We start from the raw sequence: 21,717 nt of genomic DNA on the forward strand, positions 1-21,717 counted from the left end.
TAGTTTCATTCTTTTACAAGTGATTTACCAGTTATCCCAGGAAAAGACATTAAGAAAACAGACCTGTTTACAATAAGAAGAAAAAGAATAAAATACTTAGGAATGAATTTGACCAAGGAAGTGGAAGATCTGTACACCAGAGATATTCTGAGGTTTCTTTTTCTTCAGTTTTTTTTACTGCTGCTACCCAAGGGATCAGGGATTATAAACCTCTTAAGTATTACCTTTGGGATTAGTGTTTTTCACATGAAAAATACCTTCATTCATAGCTTCTGTTTCAGTAGATGAGGTTGGTCTTCAGCTTCCAGTCTTCTCTTTCTTAACTTTTCCCCTGTTATTATCTTGACACTCCTCCCTACTTTATGAGTAAAAAGCACTGCCTTCATTATGATAGTTTCATTGTGAAAAGGTATTTAGTCAATGTCTTGCTTTATAAAAATGCGCCTCCCAGGTGTCATCTTTCCTGTGTATTTGTTTTTTGAGTTTTTGTTGCTGTGGTTAAAAAATGTGTTCACCTTCTGAGAGTTGTATTTTGGGCAAAAGACTAAATTAGTGGAAATTATTGGGATATATGGAGCCAAAAAATATTTACACAGGTTCTGAAATTCTGCTTTGGTGGGTAGAACTCTTAGAGTCAGAATAAATAGCTCGCATTTTGCCCCCTCAAGCATCTACCTGTTTCTCAGCGTTTACCTAATGGACTAACTGTGCTGGCTACAGTTGAGGCCTATTACTAGCAGCAACTTGAGGTGGAGGCCTGACAAAGTGCAAGATCGCTAGCCTATATATTTTTTCCTTTGGTAATCTCAGCCAGCCTTTTTCTTTCCCCTTGTTCTCCTATTCTTGTTTTTTTTGCCATAAAAAATGATGTTTAATTTACAGTGTTTTGTTAGTGTCAGGTGTACAGCTAAGTGATTCAATCATACATATACATCTTTTTTCACATCCTTTTCCATTGTAGTTTATTGTAAGATATTGAATATAGCTCTCTGTGCTCTGTAGTAGGTCCTTGTTGTTTATCTATTTCATATACGTGCATATTATTAATCCCAAACTCTTAATTTTTCTCTCTCCTCTGTACCTACTATCCCTTTTTGTTCTCGCATTATTAATCATAAATTTCTGAGTTCATATATTCATTTTTCTGTACCCTGAACCACCATATTTTGCTGTCACTCATGCTCTTGTTTTTTTCTGCCCTTCCCTTTTTTTTTTTCAAAGTGAACTGTTTTTACACATTCTAGGAAAATTAATAAGCTAACACTTTAGTTTTTACAAGTACCTTGAGGTGTAACACTGTAAGAACTGTAAAAGTTGGCATGGATCAGTTTCTTCTTAACCCAGTGTGAAAGAGCTTATTCCAGAATGGCCCTGAGAAGTGGGAGGTAAAGAAAAAAGCATTTTGCTGGTTTGTAATGCCCTTTTTTCCATACCCTATGACTCAGAGATCGGGTAGACCACAGCTCCTCCTTTTTTGATACAGTCTTACTATTTTCTTTTTTTAAAATTAATTAATTTTTAATTGAAGGATAATTGCTTTACAATATTGTGTTGGTTTCTGTTGTGTAACACTTTAAATCAGTCATATACATATACGAATATATATATATACACATATACGAACATATATATATACATATATATACATATGTATATACTCTCCCTCTTGAGCCTCCCTCCTACTCCCTTACTAGTTTCTTGATTAAAATGTGAAGCATCCTTCAGTTGATCTTATTTACACACTTTAGTGAAGTTAGGAGCAGAAGTGTTTGGTTTTTGTCTTTGTGGTTTCTTTAACTCAATGCCTGATATTGATTCTATTCCAAGTTGAAGCTCTGATATTTCTGATGATCCTTTTGAAATCCATTTCTTGTTCTGACTTTAAATTCTTTTCATGCAAATCAAAGGTTACATTCCTTCATCCCAAGACAAGATTGGAGTATTTAAAAGCTACATGGCTCTCATTTCCAAAGCTATCAGTGGAACTGTATCCATTAGCTTGGTGACCTTCGATAAGTTGGTTAACCTTACTAATCCTCGATTTCTTCCTCTGTAATGACACCACATACCTTATGGGGCCACAGAAATAAATAGCAAATTTAATCCATGTAAAGTGTTTTTTGCTGTACCCAGTCCATAGTAAACAAATCGTGGTGACAGCGACATTGGGGGCAATGACTATATGCATATAGTCTTCATTGTCAGTTTCTAGTTTAGTAAGAGGAAAACTGTCACTTTCAAATTCTTAGCAACTGACATTAAATAGGTTGAACAGAGAAAGACATCAGCTCTGCATTACTTCTTTGGTAGGGAGTAAAATGCTGTTTTTGCAAGTAGATTGTAAACTTAGGTCTTTTTTATTTGTAATGGAGGCTCAAAATGTCTACCCTTCCTATTACTGGAAATTTAAGAAGGTAGCATCGGAGGAAGAGAGGTAGCCCTCAAATATTTAAAGACTAGTTATATTAATAGAAATAACCATAGTACCAGCTGTCTCAGTGGACTGTTTGAAATCCAAGTGCATAGCTCACAAGGGAATCTAGCTAAATAAACAGAAAATCATTTTTAATAGTCTAACACCATAACTAAGTAGATAAATAGTCCTTTTGAATCAGAGAATATACCACTAAGTCCATTGTTCATTTCTTCTTTTAAAGAATATATTCTTAGAATTATCTGTTGGCTTATCCTGTGTCTCTGAGTCTGCCATGTTTCTAGTGCAAGTGTCTGTATAATGAATATAATGTGGAATTGGAAAGCAACTCGAAATAGTTTATTCTCTATGTTATATATATAAAGAAACTGAGAGCTTAAGTAATGTGTCTAGGTTAGATAATCAGTGACAGGGCTAGGACCTCCTAACTCCTAGTGTAGTATTCTTACACTTCATCTTATCTGTGATTTTGGCTCACAAGATTATTTTCTTTCAAAAGTGGTTTTTATTTTACTCCTAGGCCAAATTATTTTCTATGACTGCTGATTTCCATTTTTGTTATTTATCAGTGAGACTAGATCTTTAAGTTCAGAGAAGTTTATTTGATAGTTATATAGACATAAAAAATAGATCCAATAAAAGATGTTTATATTCCTTTTAAGCATGATTCAGAATTAAGTTGAAATGTTAAATAATATGAGGACAGAGACTAGTGTAGCCAGAAAGATAAAGATTTCAAATAAATAGGAGAGTTAAAGTAGAAATACTCAGATAGTAAGAAAGATGGAATGGAGATGATAACAGGAAAGATACTGAATGAATATAGATTCTATATTGAGTGAATATAGAGAATGCCAAATTTGGGTTCTTGAAAGAGTTCTGGAAGTGTATGTTGATGGAACTGTGTTCATTTGAGGCTGATGATACTAATTGTTGTGCTAAGTTGAATTGAAAGGGAGGAAAGAATGCTGTAGTCAAGGTATATTGAAGCAATGATGTTAAAGACGTAAGAGTGTTAATAGGTCTCAGGTTAGAGAGAAAATATATATAAGCCAGATGGTAAAATTACCTAAGAGGTGCTATGAATAGAAGGAAAAAACCACCAACAGTAGAAGTACTTTGGAGGGAACAATCTGACTATATTAAAGACTATTCTGTCAGTTGTGTCCTGTATTGAATAGTAAGGATGATAGAATCTGATACCTTTGGGTACCCATGGTTACTTAATACCATCAGTATGTTTGTATTCATCTTGCTTATGTCAGTAAATATTTGTATGTGTTATATACTTCCCTGTAGTGAGAATTAGGCCTATTCATATATTATTTGGTGTGTTTTTTAAAGTCTGTTTTAGCATACCTTAGTGAAATTACGAGAGAACATGATAACATGAGAGATGAGATATCAGAGAAGGTAAATTCATTTACTTTTGAACTTGGTTCACTCATGTTTTGAAAGAATATCTTTCTATTAAGTTTAAATACTAGAAACATATTTATATGGTATGCTCAATTTATAAATCACATTTACATGCATTGTCTCAATTATGAGTCTTAGATTTCTGGTAAAATTAACAGTATAAAATACAGAGTCAAAGTTACTCAGTATGTGTTAAACTATTGTAGTAAAAATTAGTAGTTTTGAATGCTTATAAAGCTCTCAGGGTTGAAACAACAGAATCTCTAACCTCAAGTGGTTTGTAATATGGTAGGAAGAAACACAATTGGGTAGTAAAGAATAACCTACTTTTCCTTTAGATGCAATGGTACATTAGTATTTGTAACATATTCCTAATTAAATAGCTGTATATGTTAAACACATTATCCAAGTGTTGGTGCTTGTGTTCTCTGAACACTTCAGCATGATGTAATTGCATATGGTTACAAAATTCACAAAATGCCCAGAGGGCAAAGGGTGAGAGTGACAACTATTGAACTTTTAAAGGAACATCTCAAATGTGCTTTCATTGCTGTGGAAAGTTATGACAATAACTCCAGATACAGACATAATTATATATTGATATAAAATTATTTTAGATAAAGATTTTATTTCAATACTTACAAAATATTTGGTTTCAATTATTCATCTTAAAACTATAAGAGAATAGTTTTTGAAGGAACTACTGCTTATTGGATAAATCGTATTGCTTATATGTACAAATCATACTGATAAATTTCAAAAAGCCTAACTATTTAATCATAGCACTAATCTTCATGAGGGGCTTCCCTGGTAAAGATTCTTGATTGGTAAAGAATCTGCCTGCAGTGCAGGAGACCCAAGTTCAATCCCTGTGTAGGAAAGATCCCCTGGAGAAGGAAATGGCAACCCATTCCAGTATTCTTGCCTGGAAAATCCCATGGACAGAGGAGCCTGGCAGGCTACAGTCCATGGAGTCGCACAGAGTCAGACACAACTTAGAGACTAGACCACCAAACTTCATGAAGGGGAAACATTAAAGGCATGTTCCTGCTCACAAAGGAGTTTAGAACTTACTTGGGAAGACCAAAGGGCAATAATTGTTCTTCAGAAATTTTGAATAAGTGTTAAACTGTGGTGTTGGCTTAGAATTTTAGCAAATATTTTTTGTAAAAGTGAGACCTTGGCTTGGAAAAGAGATACTTTTAGCACCTTAAATCACAGAGCAATAATGAAAAAGTTTTTGAAGAGTATAAACAAATAATTTCTTCTTGAATACTAAATCCGGGTAGGATTTTGTTGTCGTAGCTACAGAAGAAACTAATTATATCAGTTCTGCATTTCTCATAGTGTTCTAGCAGTTGTGTTGTAACCTCTATAGTATTAAATAAATATTGGTAGATATGAATATAATTCTATTATTAGTCACTAATTTCCAGTCTAGTGAAAAATCTTTTGTCTCCCTAACCAATTTATGTATTAGAAAATATTCAGTGCTACTTATTGGTAATTGGTTATTTTTTAGTGGAGGGAGAAGTTGCTGATTTTTGTCTGCATCTAAGCAACTTACCAGATTCTTTTTCTTCTAAGACAGTTTTAGTAGTTTGTTTTTTTACTTTTCTATATTTATATGTTTATTATTTCATTTATTGTTTTATTAAATTAGCTTGAATCTATAAAACAAATCAGAATAATAATAGAAAAAATGAACATGTGTTTCTTCTTCCTGACTTTAATGGGAATGGTTATACCTTTCTACTGTTCAGTGTTATATTTGTTGTGATTTTGTTATTGTTAATATTTATTATCTATAGTTTTCCTCTAATCCTATTTTACATAACATGTTTACTTGGATTGACTGATGAATTTTATCAGATGTCTTTCCAGAACCTGTTGACATAACAGTGAAGTTTTATATTTTGATATAACTTGATTTAATGAACATCAATACATATCCTGATATTGAGCTTTGTTAATTTAAGTGAGTTTAGGCAGCCAAACTCCATCTAAATCCAACAAAGATATACTTAATTTTTTTTTCTCTTCCATGCTTATGAAAGAAGAAATATTAATGATCTCCTCTGGGTTTATAAAGAAAACTCACAAGTATTTATATTTTTCTGAAAATGCTATTTCAATTTGAATATTACTATCATGGGAACACATTATTAAATGAAACAACCAATCAGAATTATAGACATTTAGAAACTAAACATTGCATTCACAGAAAGTAGCATCAATCTGTAAGGTACAGACTTCTTTTTAGAAATGGTAGTTGCAAATACATTTATATCATGAAGAATATTATTTGCTTTTCTGTGTCTATATCTTGTCAGGTCTTATTTTGCAAGCAGAAGTGCCCTCAGTGTCAAGGTTGGGGCCTGGAAAACTTAAAGTTCAGGGAAAGAAAAGAGTGAAATATGTTAGTAACAAGTGAAATATGAGGTACTTAAATTTCTGGAATACACGTTATTTAGTCATGGTTTATCGTCATTTAGTAAACATTCCTGGATTGGATTTATTAGTATCTTATTGGTATTTGTTCCTGTATTCTTAAGTACTTACTATATAATGCTTAAAACAATCTAAAATCATGTATACTGTAGTATGTGATGTGTTTCCTGTGAAATCACTATGACAGATTTTTTTCATCACTTGTGACCTTTGTAGTAGTCCATCTCTCTTTCTGTTCCTGGAGATAGGCAGCAACTGATTTGCTTTTAAGTCATTAGGGATTGTTTGAACATTATATAAATAATTCCTCCCTTTCTTTCTTTGGCTCTCTGTCTCTCTCTCCTTTCTCTCTCTGAATCCACATACCCAATGTATTTAACACATGGAAAGATAATTTGGGCAGCTGGGGCAAAGTTTAGGATTGAATTAATGACAAGCACATAAAAACTTAGAAAATGCAAATTAAAAGATGTAACATCAGGGGATAAAACATTTGTGAGGCAAAATAAGAGAGCAGTATTAATAGACTGTTAACACTGACTGCTATGATTTTTGAGAAGATGGAGATGTGGCAAGGGTGCTTGTATGTGTAATGAAGAGGTGGGAGAGAAGAAAGAATTTTTTTGAGAAGTCAGTTAATAGCTGTATAAAAATGTCATTTTCAGATACATTAGGTAAATGCCAAAATAAATAGCAAAAAGATTAAAAAGTGGTTGCCTCTAGAAAGCAGGAAATGGGCAAAGGAAGGGGATAGATTATTTCTAATTTTTATGATCTGTCCTAAAGAATTATCTGACATTTTAAAATTATGTGCATGATTGAGTTTGATAAAAATAAAGCTAAAATGAAAAAAGAAGAAAGAATATACAGATTTAAGATTTTAATGTTAAAAATCACATTTCTATTCTATACACTTCCAAATATCTTATAAAATGGGAGTATATTTGGGATTTATCCTTATTTTTCTTGGTTATATACCCAGGAGGGAAATCCCTGGGTTATAGGGTAACTCTGTTTCACGTTTTGGGGAAAAATGAATTGTCTTTTATTACTGAGTTGCAAGAGTTCTTTATTTTTTTCTGGATATAAATTCCTTATTAGACATGATTTACAAATACTTTCTCCCTTTATGTGGGTTTTTTTTTTACTTTCTTGATAGTTTCCTCTATAGCACAAAAGTTTTTAATTCTCACAGGGGTCAATTTATGTTTTTAATTTTATTGCTTTTGGTGTCATATTTAAGAAACCATTGCCTAATCACTATGATTTAAAAACATGTGCTTTCTTCTAAAATTTTTATAGTTTTGCCTCTTACATTTAGGTCTATGATCCATTTTGAGTTATTTGTATATGAGTCCAACTTATTTCACATGTAGATATCCAGTTGTTGCAGTGACATTTGTTGAAAGACCCTTCATTTCTCATTGAGTTGTCTTAGCACCCTTGTCAGTAATCAATTAACTGAAAATGTGAACACTTATTTCTGGGATCTACATGCTGTTCCACTTATCTAAGTGTTTATCCTTATGCCAGTAACTCATTGTCTTGATTATTGTAGATTCACATAAGTTTTAAAAATGGAAAATATGAGTGTACCAGCTTTGTTCATCTTTTTCAAGATCATTTTGATTCTGGGTCTCATGAGTACTCATCTTAGTACTCATCTTAGGTAGTCATCTTAGAGTACTCATCTCAGGGTCAACTTGTCAAATTTTTGAAAAAAAAAAAAAAAAAAAAAAAAACAGATTTTTTAGGGGTTGCATTGAATTTGAAGATCAGTCTGGGGAGTATTGTCACCTGAACAATCTCAAGTATTTTAATACATGTATATGAGAAGCTTTTCCTTTATTTGCTGCTGCTGCTAAGTTGCTTCAGTCGTGTCCGACTCTGTGCGACCCCATAGACAGCAGCCCACCAGGCTCCGCCGTCCCTGGGATTCTCCAGGCAAGAACACTGGAGTGGGTTGCCATTTCCTTCTCCAATGCATGAAAGTGAAAAGTGAAAGTGAAGTTGTTCAGCCATGTCTGACTCTTCATGACCGCATGGTCTGCAGCCTACCAGGCTCCTCGGTTCATGGGATTCTCCAGGCAAGAGTACTAGAGTGGGGTGCCATTGCCTTCTCCGTTTCCTTTATTTAGGTCGTCTTTAATTTTTTTCAGCAATGTTTTATAATTTTTAGCATGTAAGCTTTATACTTCTTTTGTTCATTTCATTACTGAGTATTTTATTCTTTTAGTTGCTATCATAGATGAAATTGTTTTCTTAAGTTTGTTTTTGGATAGGGTATCATTAATATATATAGAAATATAATTTGTACATTAATTTTGCAATCTTGCCTAATTTCTTTTTAGTTCTAATAATTTTTCAGTTATTTCTTAGGTTTATATGCACAAGGTCATGTCATTAGCACATAGTTTTAGTTATTTTTCCAAAAGTCTGGATGTCTTTTTTACACCCTCACCTAATTGTTCTGGAAAGGATGTAGAAGTGGCAAGAGCGGACACACTTGTTTCATTCCTGACCTTAGAGGGAAACCATTCATTCTTTCACTTATTAGTACGATGTTAGGTGAGGGTTTATAATATGTACCATTTATCAGATTGAAAAAGTTCTCTGCAGTTCTTTTGTTGAATGTTTTTTAATATGAGTGGGTGTTGGATTTTTTGAAATAATTTTTCTCCATCTATTGAGGTGACCATGTGATTTTTGTACTATGTTCTATTGAGATAGTTCAGTTACGCAGTTGTGTCTGACTCTTTGCGACCTCATGGACTGCAGCATTCCTGTCCTTCACCATCTTCCAGAGTTTTCTCAAACTCATGTCCAGTGATGCCATCCAACCATCTCATGCTCTGCTGATCCCTTCTCCTCCTGCCTTCAAACTTTCCCAGCTTCAGGGTCTTTTCCAATGAGTCGACTCTTTGCAACAGTTGGTCAAAGTATGGGAGCTTCAGCTTCAATCCTTCCAGTGAATATTCAGGGTTAATTTCATTTAGGATGGACTGGTTTGATCTCCTTGCAGTCCAAGGGACTCTCAAGAGTCTTCTCCAGTATCACTGTTCAATAGCATCAATTCTTCAGCTTTCAGCCTTTTTTATTGTCTAACTCACATCTGTTGGGATAGTATATTGAGATAGTATGTTACATTAAATATTTTTTTGATGTTAAACCAGTTGTGCATTCCTGGGATAAAATCTATGAAGTCATATTGTATTCCTTTTCATATGTTGCTGGAATTGGTTTTGTTGTTGTTGTTCAGTTGCTAAGTTGTGTCCAACTCTTTGCAATCCTGTGGACTGCAGCATGCCAGGCTTCCCTGTTCTTCACCAACTCCTAGAGTTTGCTCAAACTCATGTTCATTGAATTGATGATACCATCCAACCATCTCATCCTCTGTCAGCCTCTTCTCTTCCTGCCTTCAATCTTTCCCAGCATTCAGGTCTTTTCCAATGAGTTGGCTCTTCACATTAGGTAGCCAAAATATTGGAGCTTCAGCATCAGTCCTTCCAATGAATATTCAGGGTTGATTTCCTTTAGGATTGACTGGTTTGGTCTCCTTGCAGTCCAAGGGACTCTCAAGAGTCTTCTCCAGCACCACGGTTTGAAAGCATCGATTCTTTGGCATTCAGCCTTCTTTATGGTCCAACTCTCACATCCATACACAACTACTGGAAAAACCATAGTTTTGAATATATGGACCTTTGTTAGCAAAGTGATGTTTCTGTTTTTTCAATATGCTGTCTAGGTTTGTCATGGCTTTTTTTCCAAGGAGCAAGTGTTTTTTAATTTTGTGGCTGCAGTCACTGTCCACAGTGATTTTGGACCCCAAGAAAATAAAGTCTGTCACTGTTTCCACCTTTTCCACATCTATTTGCTGTGAAATAGAAAACGATCTTCATTTTCTGAATGTTGAGTTTTAAGCCAGCTTTTTCATTCTGCTCTTTCAGCTTTATCAAGAGGCTCTTTAATTCCTCTTCCTTTTCTGTCATTAGGGTGGTGTCATCTGCATATCTGAAGTTATTGCTATTTCTCCCATCAATCTAATTGATGTGTGACATCTAGCTGGGCATTTCACATGATGTACTCTGATATAAATTAAATAAGCAGGGTGACAGTATACAGCCTTGACATACTCCTTTCCCAATTTGGAACCAGGCTGTTGTTCCATGTCCAGTTCTAACTGTTGCTTCTTTACCGGCATACAGGTTTCTCAGGAGGCAGGATAAGGTGGTCTGGTGTTCCCATCTCTTAAAGAATTTTCCACAGTTTGTTGTGATCCACACAGTCAAATGCTTTAGTGTAGTCAATGAAGTAGAAGTAGATGATTTTCTGTAATTTCCTTGCTTTTTCAGTGATCCAACAGATGTTGGCAATTTGATCTCTGATTCCTTGGCCATTTCTAAATCCACCTTGTACATCTGGAAGTTCTCAGTTCACTTACTTTTGAAGCCTAGCTTGAAGGATTTTGAGCATTACCTTGATAGCATGTAAAATGAGCACAAATGTGTGGTAGTTTGAACATTCTTTGGCATTGCCCTTCTTTGGGATTGGAATGAAAACTGACCTGTTCCAGTCTTGTGACCACTGATGAGTTTTCCAAATTTGCTGGTGTATTGAGTGCAGCACTTTAGTGACATCCTTTTTTGGGATTTGAAAGAGCTCAGCTGGAATTCCATCACTTTCACTAGCTTTGTTCTTAGTAATGCTTCATAAGGCCCACTTGACTTCACACTCCAGGATGTCTGGGTCTAAGTGAGTGATCCCACCATTGTTGTTATCTGGGTCATTAAGACCTTTTTTGTACAGGTCTGTGTTTTCTTGCCACCTCTTTTCAATATCTTCTGCTTCTGTTAGGTTCATATCATTTCTGTCCTTTATTTGTCCGTCTTCACATGGGATGTTCACTTGGTATCTCTCATTTTCTTGAAGAGATCTCTAGTCTTTCCCATGCTAGTGTTTTCCTCTACCTCTTTCCATTATTCACTTAAGAAGGCTTTCTGATCTCTCTTGCTATTCTTTGGAACTCTGTATTCAGATGTGTATGTATATCCTTTTCTCCTTTGCCTTTCATTTCTCTTGTTTTCTCAGCTATTTGTAGGGCTTCCTCAGATAGCCATTTTGCCTTGGTGCATTTCTTTTTCTTGAGTTTGGTTTTGGTCACCGCGTCCTGTACAATGTTATGAACCTCTGTCCGTAGCTTTTAAGGCACTCAGTCTATTAGATCTAATCTCTTGAATCTATTTGTTACTTCCAATGTATAATCATAAGGGATTTGATTTAAGTCATACCTGGATGATCTAGTGGTTTTCCCTACTTTCTTCAATTTAAGTATGAATTTGGCAATAAGGAGCTCATAATCTGAGCCACAGTCAGCTCCTGGTCTTGTTTTTGCTGACTGTATAGAGCTTCTCCATCTTTGCCTGCAAAAATATAATTAGTCTGATTTTGGTGTTGACCATCTGGTGAAATCCATGTGTAGTGTCATCTCTTGTGCTGTTGAAAGGTGTTTGCTTTGACCAGTGTGTTCTCTTGGCAAAATTCTGTTAGGTTTTGCCCTGCTTCATTCTGTACTCCAAGGCCAAACTTGCCTGTTACTCCAGGTATCTCTTAACTTCTACTTTTGCATCCAGTCCCCTATAATGAAAAGGACATCTTTTGTGGGGGGTTGTTTTAGAAGGTCTTATAGGTCTTCATAGAACCATTCTACTTCTTGTTTTCAGGCATTAATGTTTGGGGGCATAGACTTGGATTACTGTGATGATGAATGGTTTGCCTTGAAAATGAACCCAGGTCATTTTGTCACTTTTGAGATTGCACTCAGGTATTGAATTTTGGACTCTTGTTGACTATGGGGGCTACTCCATTTCTTCTAAGCGATCCTTGCTCACAGTAGTAGATATAATGGTCATCTGAATTGAATTCACCCATACCCATCCATTTTTGTTCAGTAATTCCTAAAATGTTGATATTCACTCTTGCGATCTCCTGTTTGACCACTTCCAATTTACCTTGATTCATGGATCTAACATTCCAGATTCCTATACAGTATTGTTTTTCACAGCATTGGAGTTTACTTTCACCACCAGACACATCCACAACTGGATGGTGTTTTTGTTTTGGCTCAGCCTCTTCATTCCTTCTGGAACTATTTCTCTGCTGTTTTCCAGTGGCATATTGGACACCTACTGACCTGTGGGCTTCATCTTTCAGTGTCAGATCTTTTTGCCTTTTCATACTGTTCATGGGGTTCTCATGGCAAGAATGCTGAAGTTTTTTTCCACTTCCTTCTCTAGTGGACCACATTTTGTCAGAACTCTCCACCATGACCCATCTATCTTGGGTGACCCTACATGGCATGGCTCATAGCTTCATTAAGTTATGCAAGACTGATCCTTGTCATCATTTTTCTTAGTTTTCTGTGATTGTAGTTTTCATTCTGTCTGCCCTCTGATGGATGAGGATAAGAAGCTTGTGTAAGCTTTCTGATGGGAGAGACTGGCTATCAGGAAAAGTGGGTCTTGCTCTGGTGGGCAGGGCCATGCTCTGTAAATCTTCCACTTTTCTGCTGATGAGTGGCTTGCTAATATTTTTTTGGGGGGATTTTTATACCCATATTAATTAATAATTAGTGGTCTTTAGTTTTCTTTTCTTGTGATGACTTCGTTTCCAGAATTATTGGAATTGGCCATAAAATGAGTTGGGAAGTGTTCCCATCTCTTCTGTTTTTTTTTTTTTTTTTGAGAGAAACTATATTCTGATTATTGTTATCCACATTGATCTGCATGAGAATTATGAGTCTCTTCCTCTTGACAATTTTGTTTATAAGTCAAAACAAGGACAATTGAGAATGAAGAGGGAAACACCTCAGTTAAGGATCATGAATAGAAAGTGGGTTTTGTTGCTAAGTATATTTTTTGCCAATTTAGTTGAGAATTCTTTGGAGATTATAGAACAATAGTTCGTTGGTTAAAGACACTGTGGTATATTCATACTATAATGAGCTCTACAATCTTTAAATAGGTTGAAGTACCTCTAAAAGTGTTTTTTTGTGGAAATATTTCCATAATGTGCTATTAAGTAAGAAAAATACAGATTTGGCTACATATTAGTTAATATGCTTTTGCATATACTTATATGCTTTAAAGGAAAATGAGGAATTTATGCAATAAACTCTACTTATTTTATCTGGGGAATGAATTTTAGATAAACTACATGCTATGTTTAATCTTTTCATCTTTGAATATTTACAAAAGCAATATATTATAAAAATATTTCCATTAAAAATAGTTTTTGTAGCACTAAATATTTGACTGAACAAGATATAGAATCTCTTTTTTCCTGAGCTATGTGGGTCCTCAATGTTTTTAAAGGTTCTAGCATATTTCATTTTGAAATTAATTCATATTGCATATTCCTTTTTCACATGTTAGTCTTATCTCTTTTGTGATATTATGAGCTCTTTATATTTTTCTTTTCTTTCTTTCCTATTGTGATATTATGAAACCTTTCAAACATACAGTGGAGTTGAAAGAATTATACTGGAACACTCATATTATTTATATGTTAAAGCACAAATATTATTATGCCATTTTATGAGTTTTGACTAAAGTATACACATGTGTAATTCAAACCTTATCAGAACATAGAATATTACCTTCACTTAGTAAAGTTCCTTTATGCCCTTTCTAGTCAGTTCTCCTCAAGTCAACCACTTGTCAAACCAAGTGGTCAAAGTCAAAACCAGTTCTGATTTTTTTCACCATAGGTTAGTTTTGCTTGTTTATATTATATTTGTATTCATACTACACATACTCTTTTGTGTATTGCTTCCTTTACTTAGCATAATGTTCTTGAGAATCACCCAAGTTTTTGTTTCTGTCATTAGTTTTTATTATTTAATTGTTGAGTTATTCTATTGTATGCATATACCACAGTTTTGATGTTTGGTTCTCTTGTTATTTGAGTTTTTTCTAGGTTGTTAAAGCTGTTAGGGGCGTACTTATACAAATTAATATGTGGACATATGCTCGTCATTTTCTAGGTTACATACATAGGAGTAAATTTTCTAGGCCATAGGACAGGTATATGTTTAGTTTTTAAAGAACTGCAACATGTTTCCCAAAGTTTTTGTGATTTAACACTCCTGCCAACAACACTTGGTTGTCTTTTTTATAAAATTAAATAATTATTTTAGTCATTCTGCTGGTTGGATAGTGGTATCTTGTTGTGACTTCAGTTTTTATTTCCCTGATGACTATTTTCAGTATTTTCTCTTTCAGACAGTTCGGCATGGTTTTCCTTATCAGCCCACCACATTAGCCTTTGATCCAGTTCAGAAAATCTTGGCTATTGGGACGAGAACTGGTGCTATACGAATGTATCCTTAATTTTTGGTTCATTATTTACTATATTAATACCAATTACATTTCAGGTAAGTGAAATATTTATGACCAAATAAGTTTTATTGTTTATTTAGACATGAGTAACCCATGTCATCAAATTAATTGGTATATTTTTAATGTCTGTGAGATAAGTATTGATGTCCATTTTAAAATCCTTGATATTGGTTATTTTGTGTTTTCAGTTTTTTTCCTGGTTAGTCTAGCTAGAAGTTTATTAACTGTACTGATTTTCATAAGAAGTAATTTTTGGTTTCAATATTTTTCTGTATTGTTTTCCTATATTTTATTTTATTGATTCCTGATTTGGTCTTTTTTATTTCCTTTCTATTGATTAATCTTGGGTTTCATTTTATCTTCTCTTTCTGGTGTTCTAAGGTGAAAACTGAGGTCATGGATTTGAGAAATTTCTTCTTTTCTAATATATGCCTGTAGAGTTGTAAATATCCTCCCAGATTTTGTTTTAGTGTCATCCCAGTTTTGTAAATAAACTTTTAAGATAATTATAGACTTGTGTAGTTTTTAAGAAGTAATATAGAAAAATCCCATGTACTTTTTCTCCAATTTCCCCCAATAGAAATATCTTTAACTACTAGTATACTACTACAACCAGGAAATTGATATACTCAAGGTAAAGATCATTTCTATCACTGCAGAGATTTCTCATGTTGCCCTTTTAGAGCCGCATCCTTACCCTCCAGTTCCCTCAGCCTCATCCTTGACTCCTGACAATCACTTGTTTGTTCTTTGTTTCAATAATTTTGTCACTTTAAAAATGTTATATAAATGGAATCATACTGTATGTAATCTTTTGAGGTTTGCTTTTTTCACTCAGCATAATTCTCTGAAGACTCATTGAAGTTGTTGTATGTATTAATAGTTGAATTTTTTTATTGTTGAGTAATGTTCCATGGTAGGGATGTACCGCAGCTTGTTTAACCTTTCACCTCTGAAGGATATCTGGATTTTCAGTTTCTGGTTATGATTAAAGCAGCTATGAACATTTGTGTACATATTTTTGTGTGGACATAAATTTTCATTTCTCTTGTATCAATGTCCAGGAGAGCAGCTGCAGGAGTTGTGCAATAGTTGCATGTTTAGTTTTATGAGAAAATCCCAAACTGTTTTCCAGAGTGGTCATAACATTTTCATTCCCACCAGTAGTGTATGAATAATTCTGTATCTCTATATCGTTACCAGCATTTAGTGTTACTGTAGCCATTCCGATCATTTTCTGGTGATGTCTCATTATGGTATTGTTAGATACTAATCTTTTGTCAGATATATGGTTTGCAATTATTTTCTTCAGTCTTTCTTTTTCTTTTGTTTGTGTTTTATTTTTAAAAATTTAAGTAGTTAATTTGTAATGTATTAGTTTCTGATGTACAGTAAAATGATTCATATATTTTTCTTCTCTAATTCTTATCCATTATAGTTTATTACAAGATATTGCATATAGTTTCCTATGCTGTATAGTAGGACCCTGTTTATCTGTTTTATATATACTAGTTTGTATCTGTTAATCATAAACTCCTAATTTATTGTTCCCCCTTCTATCCCCTTTAGTAACCATATTTCACTTCTATGACTGTCAGCCTGTTTCTGTTTTGTAAGTAAGCTCATTTGTATCATACTTTAGATTCCACATATAAATGGTATTCTTCTTTCAGTCTTCAGCTTATCTTTTCACTCAGTTAATCGGACTTTTAGAGTCCAGCTTATCAGTTTTTCCTTTATAGGTTGTGCTTCTTTGATATCACCTTTTAGAACTCTTTGTCTCACTTTTTATCTTATTTTCTTTTTTTTCTAAATTATAGTTATACATTTTATATTTAAATACAGGTTCCTTTTTGAGTGAACTTTCTTTTTGTATTGTCTTGTTTGCTTTTCATAGTAGGGTAATACTGAATTCATAAAATGAACTGAGAAATATTCTCTCTGCATCTGTTTTCTGGAATATTTTGTATAAAATTGGTGTTAATTCTTTAAATGTTTGTAACTATTTTCTAATGAGAGTACCTGAACCTGAGACTATGAGATTTTATATTACAGATTCACTTTTTTAAAATTAGTAATAGGACTACTTTAGCTTTCTATTTTATTTAGATAGTTGGTAGTCTGTCTTACTAGTGGTTTGTAAATTTTTATTGATTTTTTTTTTTAGGAACTTGCTTTTGTTTAATTGATTTTGTTTTATTCTTTCCCTTTTATCCTGAATTATCTTTATTATTTCTTTGAGCTTATTTTGCTCTTTTTTTCTAGTTTTTTGAAGTGGGAATGTGTCATTGATTTGAGAATTTTCATTCTCTTTTCTAATATATACATTTAGTGTTATTAATTCTCCTCTTAGCACAGCCTTAACTGATTCCACAAGTTTTGATATGTGTGTTTGAATTTTCATTCAGTCATATGTAGTTTTTTTTTTTCCATTTATTTTTATTAGTTGGAGGCTAATTACTTTACATCATTACAGTAGTTTTTGTCATACATTGAAATGAATTAGCCATGGATTTACATGTATTCCCCATCCCGGTCCCCCCTCCCACCTCCCTCTCCACCTGATCCCTCTGGGTCTTCCCAGTGCACCAGGCCTGAGCACTTGTCTCATGCACCCAACCTGGGCTGGTGATCTGTTTCACACTAGATATACATGTTTCAATGCTGTTCTCTTGAAACATCCCACCCTTGCCTTCTCCCAGAGTCCACAAGTCTGTTCTATACATCTGAGTCTCTTTTTCTGTTTTGCATATAGGGTTATCGTTACCATCTTTCTAAAGTCCATATATATGTGTTAGTATACTGTAATGGTCTTTATCTTTCTGGCTTACTTTGCTCTGTATAATCGGCTCCAGTTTCATCCATCTCATTAGAACTGATTCAAATGAATTCTTTTTAATGGCTGAGTAATATTCCATGGTGTATATGTGTCTTTGAGACTTCTTTGAATCATCAATTACTTAGAAGTATTTTAATTAAATGGCAAGTGTTTAGAAATCAAAAACAAGAAAATTTCCAGTTTTGACTCCATTATGGTCTGAAAACACACACCTTATGATTTTAATTCTTTTATTTTTTTATTTTTTTTTGTTGTTGTTTTTTTTTTTAGTTTTTTCAGTTATGTATTTATTTTTTTAATTTTTTTTATTATTTTTTTAAATTTTTTTTTAATTTTTCCATTTATTTTTATTAGTTGGAGGCTAATTACTTTACATCATTACAGTAGTTTTTGTCATACATTGAAATGAATTAGCCATGGATTTACATGTATTCCCCATCCCGGTCCCCCCTCCCACCTCCCTCTCCACCCGATCCCTCTGGGTCTTCCCAGTCCACCAGGCCCGAGCACTTGTCTCATGCACCCAACCTGGGCTGGTGATCTGTTTCACCCTAGATAATATACATGTTTCAATGCTGTTCTCTTGAAACATCCCACCCTCACCTTCTCCCGGAGTCCACAAGTCTGTTCTATACATCTGAGTCTCTTTTTCTGTTTTGCATATAGGGTTCTCATTACCATCTTTCTAAAGAGCCCATTATACAGAGCGAAGTAAGCCAGAAAGATAAAGACCATTACAGATTTTAATTCTTTTAAATTTGTTGAGATTTGTTCTGTGGCCTAGGATATGATCTGTCTTGGTAGATACTCTATAGACTATAGAAGAACATGTGCATGCTTTTCTTTCTGAGTGGAATGTTTTATATTTGTCAACTAGATATTGGTTGATTGTGTTGTTGAGTTCTATATTCTTGCTAATTTTTGTCTGATAATTCTTGTCAAGTCCCTGAAATAGAGTGAATTAGGAACTCCAACTCTAATTATGGATATATTTATCTCTTTCTAGCTTCATTAGTTTTAGCTTTCTGTATTTTTAGGGTCTGTGGTTTGGTATGCACACATTTAGAATTGTTATACTTTCCATGGATTGACCCCTTTATCATTATGTAATGTTTTTACTTATTTCCAGTAATTTTCTTTGCTCCGAAATTGACTTTATGTGATTTTAGCATAGCTACTCATACTTTTTAAAAACAAATTAATGTTTACATGTTATAACTATTTCTAGCCTTTTACTGTAAACTTATGTCATTGTATTTGAAGTGAGTTTATTGTATATAGAATGTTGTTGGATTATTTTATTTTTTTGTTGAGATATAATGGACATAAAATGTTATCTTAGGTTCATATGTACAACATAATTATTCAGTATCTCTATATATTGTTAAATGATCACCACAATAAGTCTAGTTAATGTGTCACCACATATAATTACAAAAACTTTTTTTCTTATGAGAATTTCAGCAGCTTTCAAATATAGAGTAATATTAACTATAATCACCGTGCTGTGCATTACATCCTCAGATCTTATTTTACAATGAAAGTTTGGCCTTCTGAGCACTTTCATCGATTCTGCGCACCCCACACCTCCTACCTTTGGCAACCTCCAATCTGTGCCCTGTTCTGTGTGTTCAGTATTTTTGTTTGTTTTTTGGATTTCTGTTTTTTAGTGCGAGTGTATAGTATTTGTCTTTCTCTGACTTGTTTCGGTCAGCATAGTGCCTTCAATGTCCATCTGTGTTGTCACAAATGGCTGAGTAACATTCTGCTCTCTGTGTGTGTATGCCATGCTTTCTTTATCATTCATCCATCAGTGGACAGTTAGGTCATTTCCATGTCTAGGCTATTGTAAATAGTTCTGAAATAAATATGAAGGTACAGGTACATTTTTGAGTTAGATTTTCATTTCCTTCTGATAAATACCCAGAAGTAGAATTGTTGGATTGGGTGGTAGTTCTATTTATTTTATTATCTTTTAAAAATATTTAAAATTTTGTATTGCAGTATAGTTGATTAACAATGATGTGTTACTCTCAAGTGTACAGCAGAGTGATTCAGTTATACACATATACATATCTGTTCTTTTTCAAATTCTTTTCCTATTTAGGTTATTGAAGCATACTGAGCCGAATTCTCTGTGCTATACAGTAGGTCCTTGTTGGTTAGCTGTTTTAAATATAGTAGTATGTACATGCCAATCCCAAACCTCATTATGTTTTTCATAGTGCTTGCACAATTTACAATCTCACTAACAGTGCACAAGAGTTCCCTTTTCTCTTTATCCTTGCCAACAGCTGTTATTCCTTGTCTTTCAGATAATAGCCATTTTAACAAAGAGATAATATCCCATTGCTGTTTTCATTTGCATTTCCCTGATAATTAGTGATGTTGAATGCCTGTTCAATACCTCTTAGCTATCTTTATGTCTGTCTTTTTTGCAAAAGTATCCATTCAGATCCTTTGCCAGTTTTAAATTGAACTGTTTTGCTGTTGTCATATGAGTTCTTTATATATTGTGAATATTAATCCCTTATCAGACGTGATTTGCAAATATTTTCTTCCATAGGATAGGTTGCTTTTTTATTGTGTTAACAGTTTCCTTTGCTGTACAGGAGCTTTTCAGTTTGATGTAGCCACACTTTGTTTTATATTTTGTTGTTATGTTTTTCTTTTTGTGTCAAATCTGAACTCATTGCCAAGAGTGGTTTCCAGGAGTATATTGCTTATATTTTCTTCTAGGAGTTTTATGGTTTCATGTCTTTTGTCCAAGTTCTTAATCCATTTTGAGTTAATTTTTGTATAATGTAAGATAGTGGTTCAACTTAATTCTTTTGCATATGGCTGTCCAGAAAACTCCAGTGATGCAGTTTTTCCTGCATCATTTATTGAAGGGACGTCCTTCCTCTGTTGAATATTATTGGCTTCCTTGTAAAATACTTGTTGACCAAATATGCACTGGTTTATTTTTGGGGTCTTGATTCTATTACATTGGTTGACGTGTCGGCTTTTATGCCAGTATCATATTGTTTTGATTACTTATAGCTTTGTAATATAGTTTAAAATGAAGGAGCATGATAAGTTTAGCTTTGTTCTTCTTTCTCAAGATTGTTTGTGCTATTTGAGGTCTTTTGTAGCTGTGTACAGATTTTAAGATTATTTGTTCTAGTTCTGTGAAAAGTGCATGGGTGTTTTCCTAGGAATTCCACTGAATCTTTAGATTGCTTTGGATGGTTTGGACATTTTTAACAGCGTTAATCTTTCCATGCATGAGCATAGTATATCTACCCTATTATTTATGTTTTCAGTTGCTTTCATCAATGTCTTATAGTTTCCAGTATACACGTCTTTCACTTCCTTAGGTAAATTTATTCCTAGGTCTTTTATTCTTTTTGTTGTTGTTGTTGTTCTATAACTCAAAAGTCGTATCCAACTCTGCGACCACAAGGACTGCAGCTCACCAGGCTTCCCTGTCCTTCACCATCTCCCAGAGCTTGCTCAAACTCATGTCCATTGAGTCGGTGATGCCATCCAACCATCTTGTAGTCTGTCATCCCCTTCTCCTGCCTTCAGTCTTTCCCAGCATCAGGGTCTTTTCTAGTGAGTCAGCTCTTTGCATCAGGTTCCAAAGGTATTGGAGCTTCAGGGTCAGTCTTTCCAATGAATAGTCAGAATTGATTTCCTGTAGGATTGACTGGTTAATCTCCTTGCAGTTCAAGGGACTCTCAAGAGTCTTCTCCAACACCACAGTTCAAAAGCATCAATTCTTTGGTGCTCAGCCTTCTTTATGCTCCAGCGCTCACATCTATACATGACTACTGGAAAACCATAGCCTTGACTAGATGGACCTTTGTTGGCAAAGTAATGTCTCTGCTTTTTAATATGCTGTCCAGGTTGGTCATAGCATTTACTCCAAAGAGCAAGCATCTTTTAATTTCATGGCTGCAATCACCATCTGCAGTGATTTTGGAGCCCAAGAAAATAGTCTCTCACTATTTCTATTGTTTCCCCATCTATTTGCCATGATGCAGTGGGACCGGATGCCATGCTCTTGGTTTTTTGAATGTTGAGTTTTAAGCCAGCTTTTTTACTCTGCTCTTTTACTTTCATCAAAACGTACTTTAGTTCCTCTTTGCTTTCTGCCATAAGGGTGGTGCTATCTGCATATCTGAAGTTATTGA

At 34.1% G+C, this 21,717-nt stretch overlaps 1 protein-coding gene across 6 annotated transcripts in view; it reads left to right on the plus strand.

Moving 5' to 3' along the window:
• STXBP5L (syntaxin binding protein 5L) overlaps nt 1–21,717 on the plus strand; it is a 333,130-nt gene that overhangs the window by 35,752 nt on the left and 275,661 nt on the right. For all 6 annotated transcript variants that reach the window (XM_070466030.1, XM_070466033.1, XM_070466032.1 and 3 more), the window contains exon 3: nt 14,584–14,681. In XM_070466030.1, coding sequence (XP_070322131.1) covers nt 14,584–14,681 — 98 coding nt within the window. The remainder of the gene's footprint in view (nt 1–14,583; nt 14,682–21,717) is intronic.

The sequence above is a fragment of the Odocoileus virginianus genome, chromosome 4 (assembly GCF_023699985.2).
Source record: "Odocoileus virginianus isolate 20LAN1187 ecotype Illinois chromosome 4, Ovbor_1.2, whole genome shotgun sequence".
Lineage (NCBI taxonomy): Eukaryota > Metazoa > Chordata > Mammalia > Artiodactyla > Cervidae > Odocoileus > Odocoileus virginianus.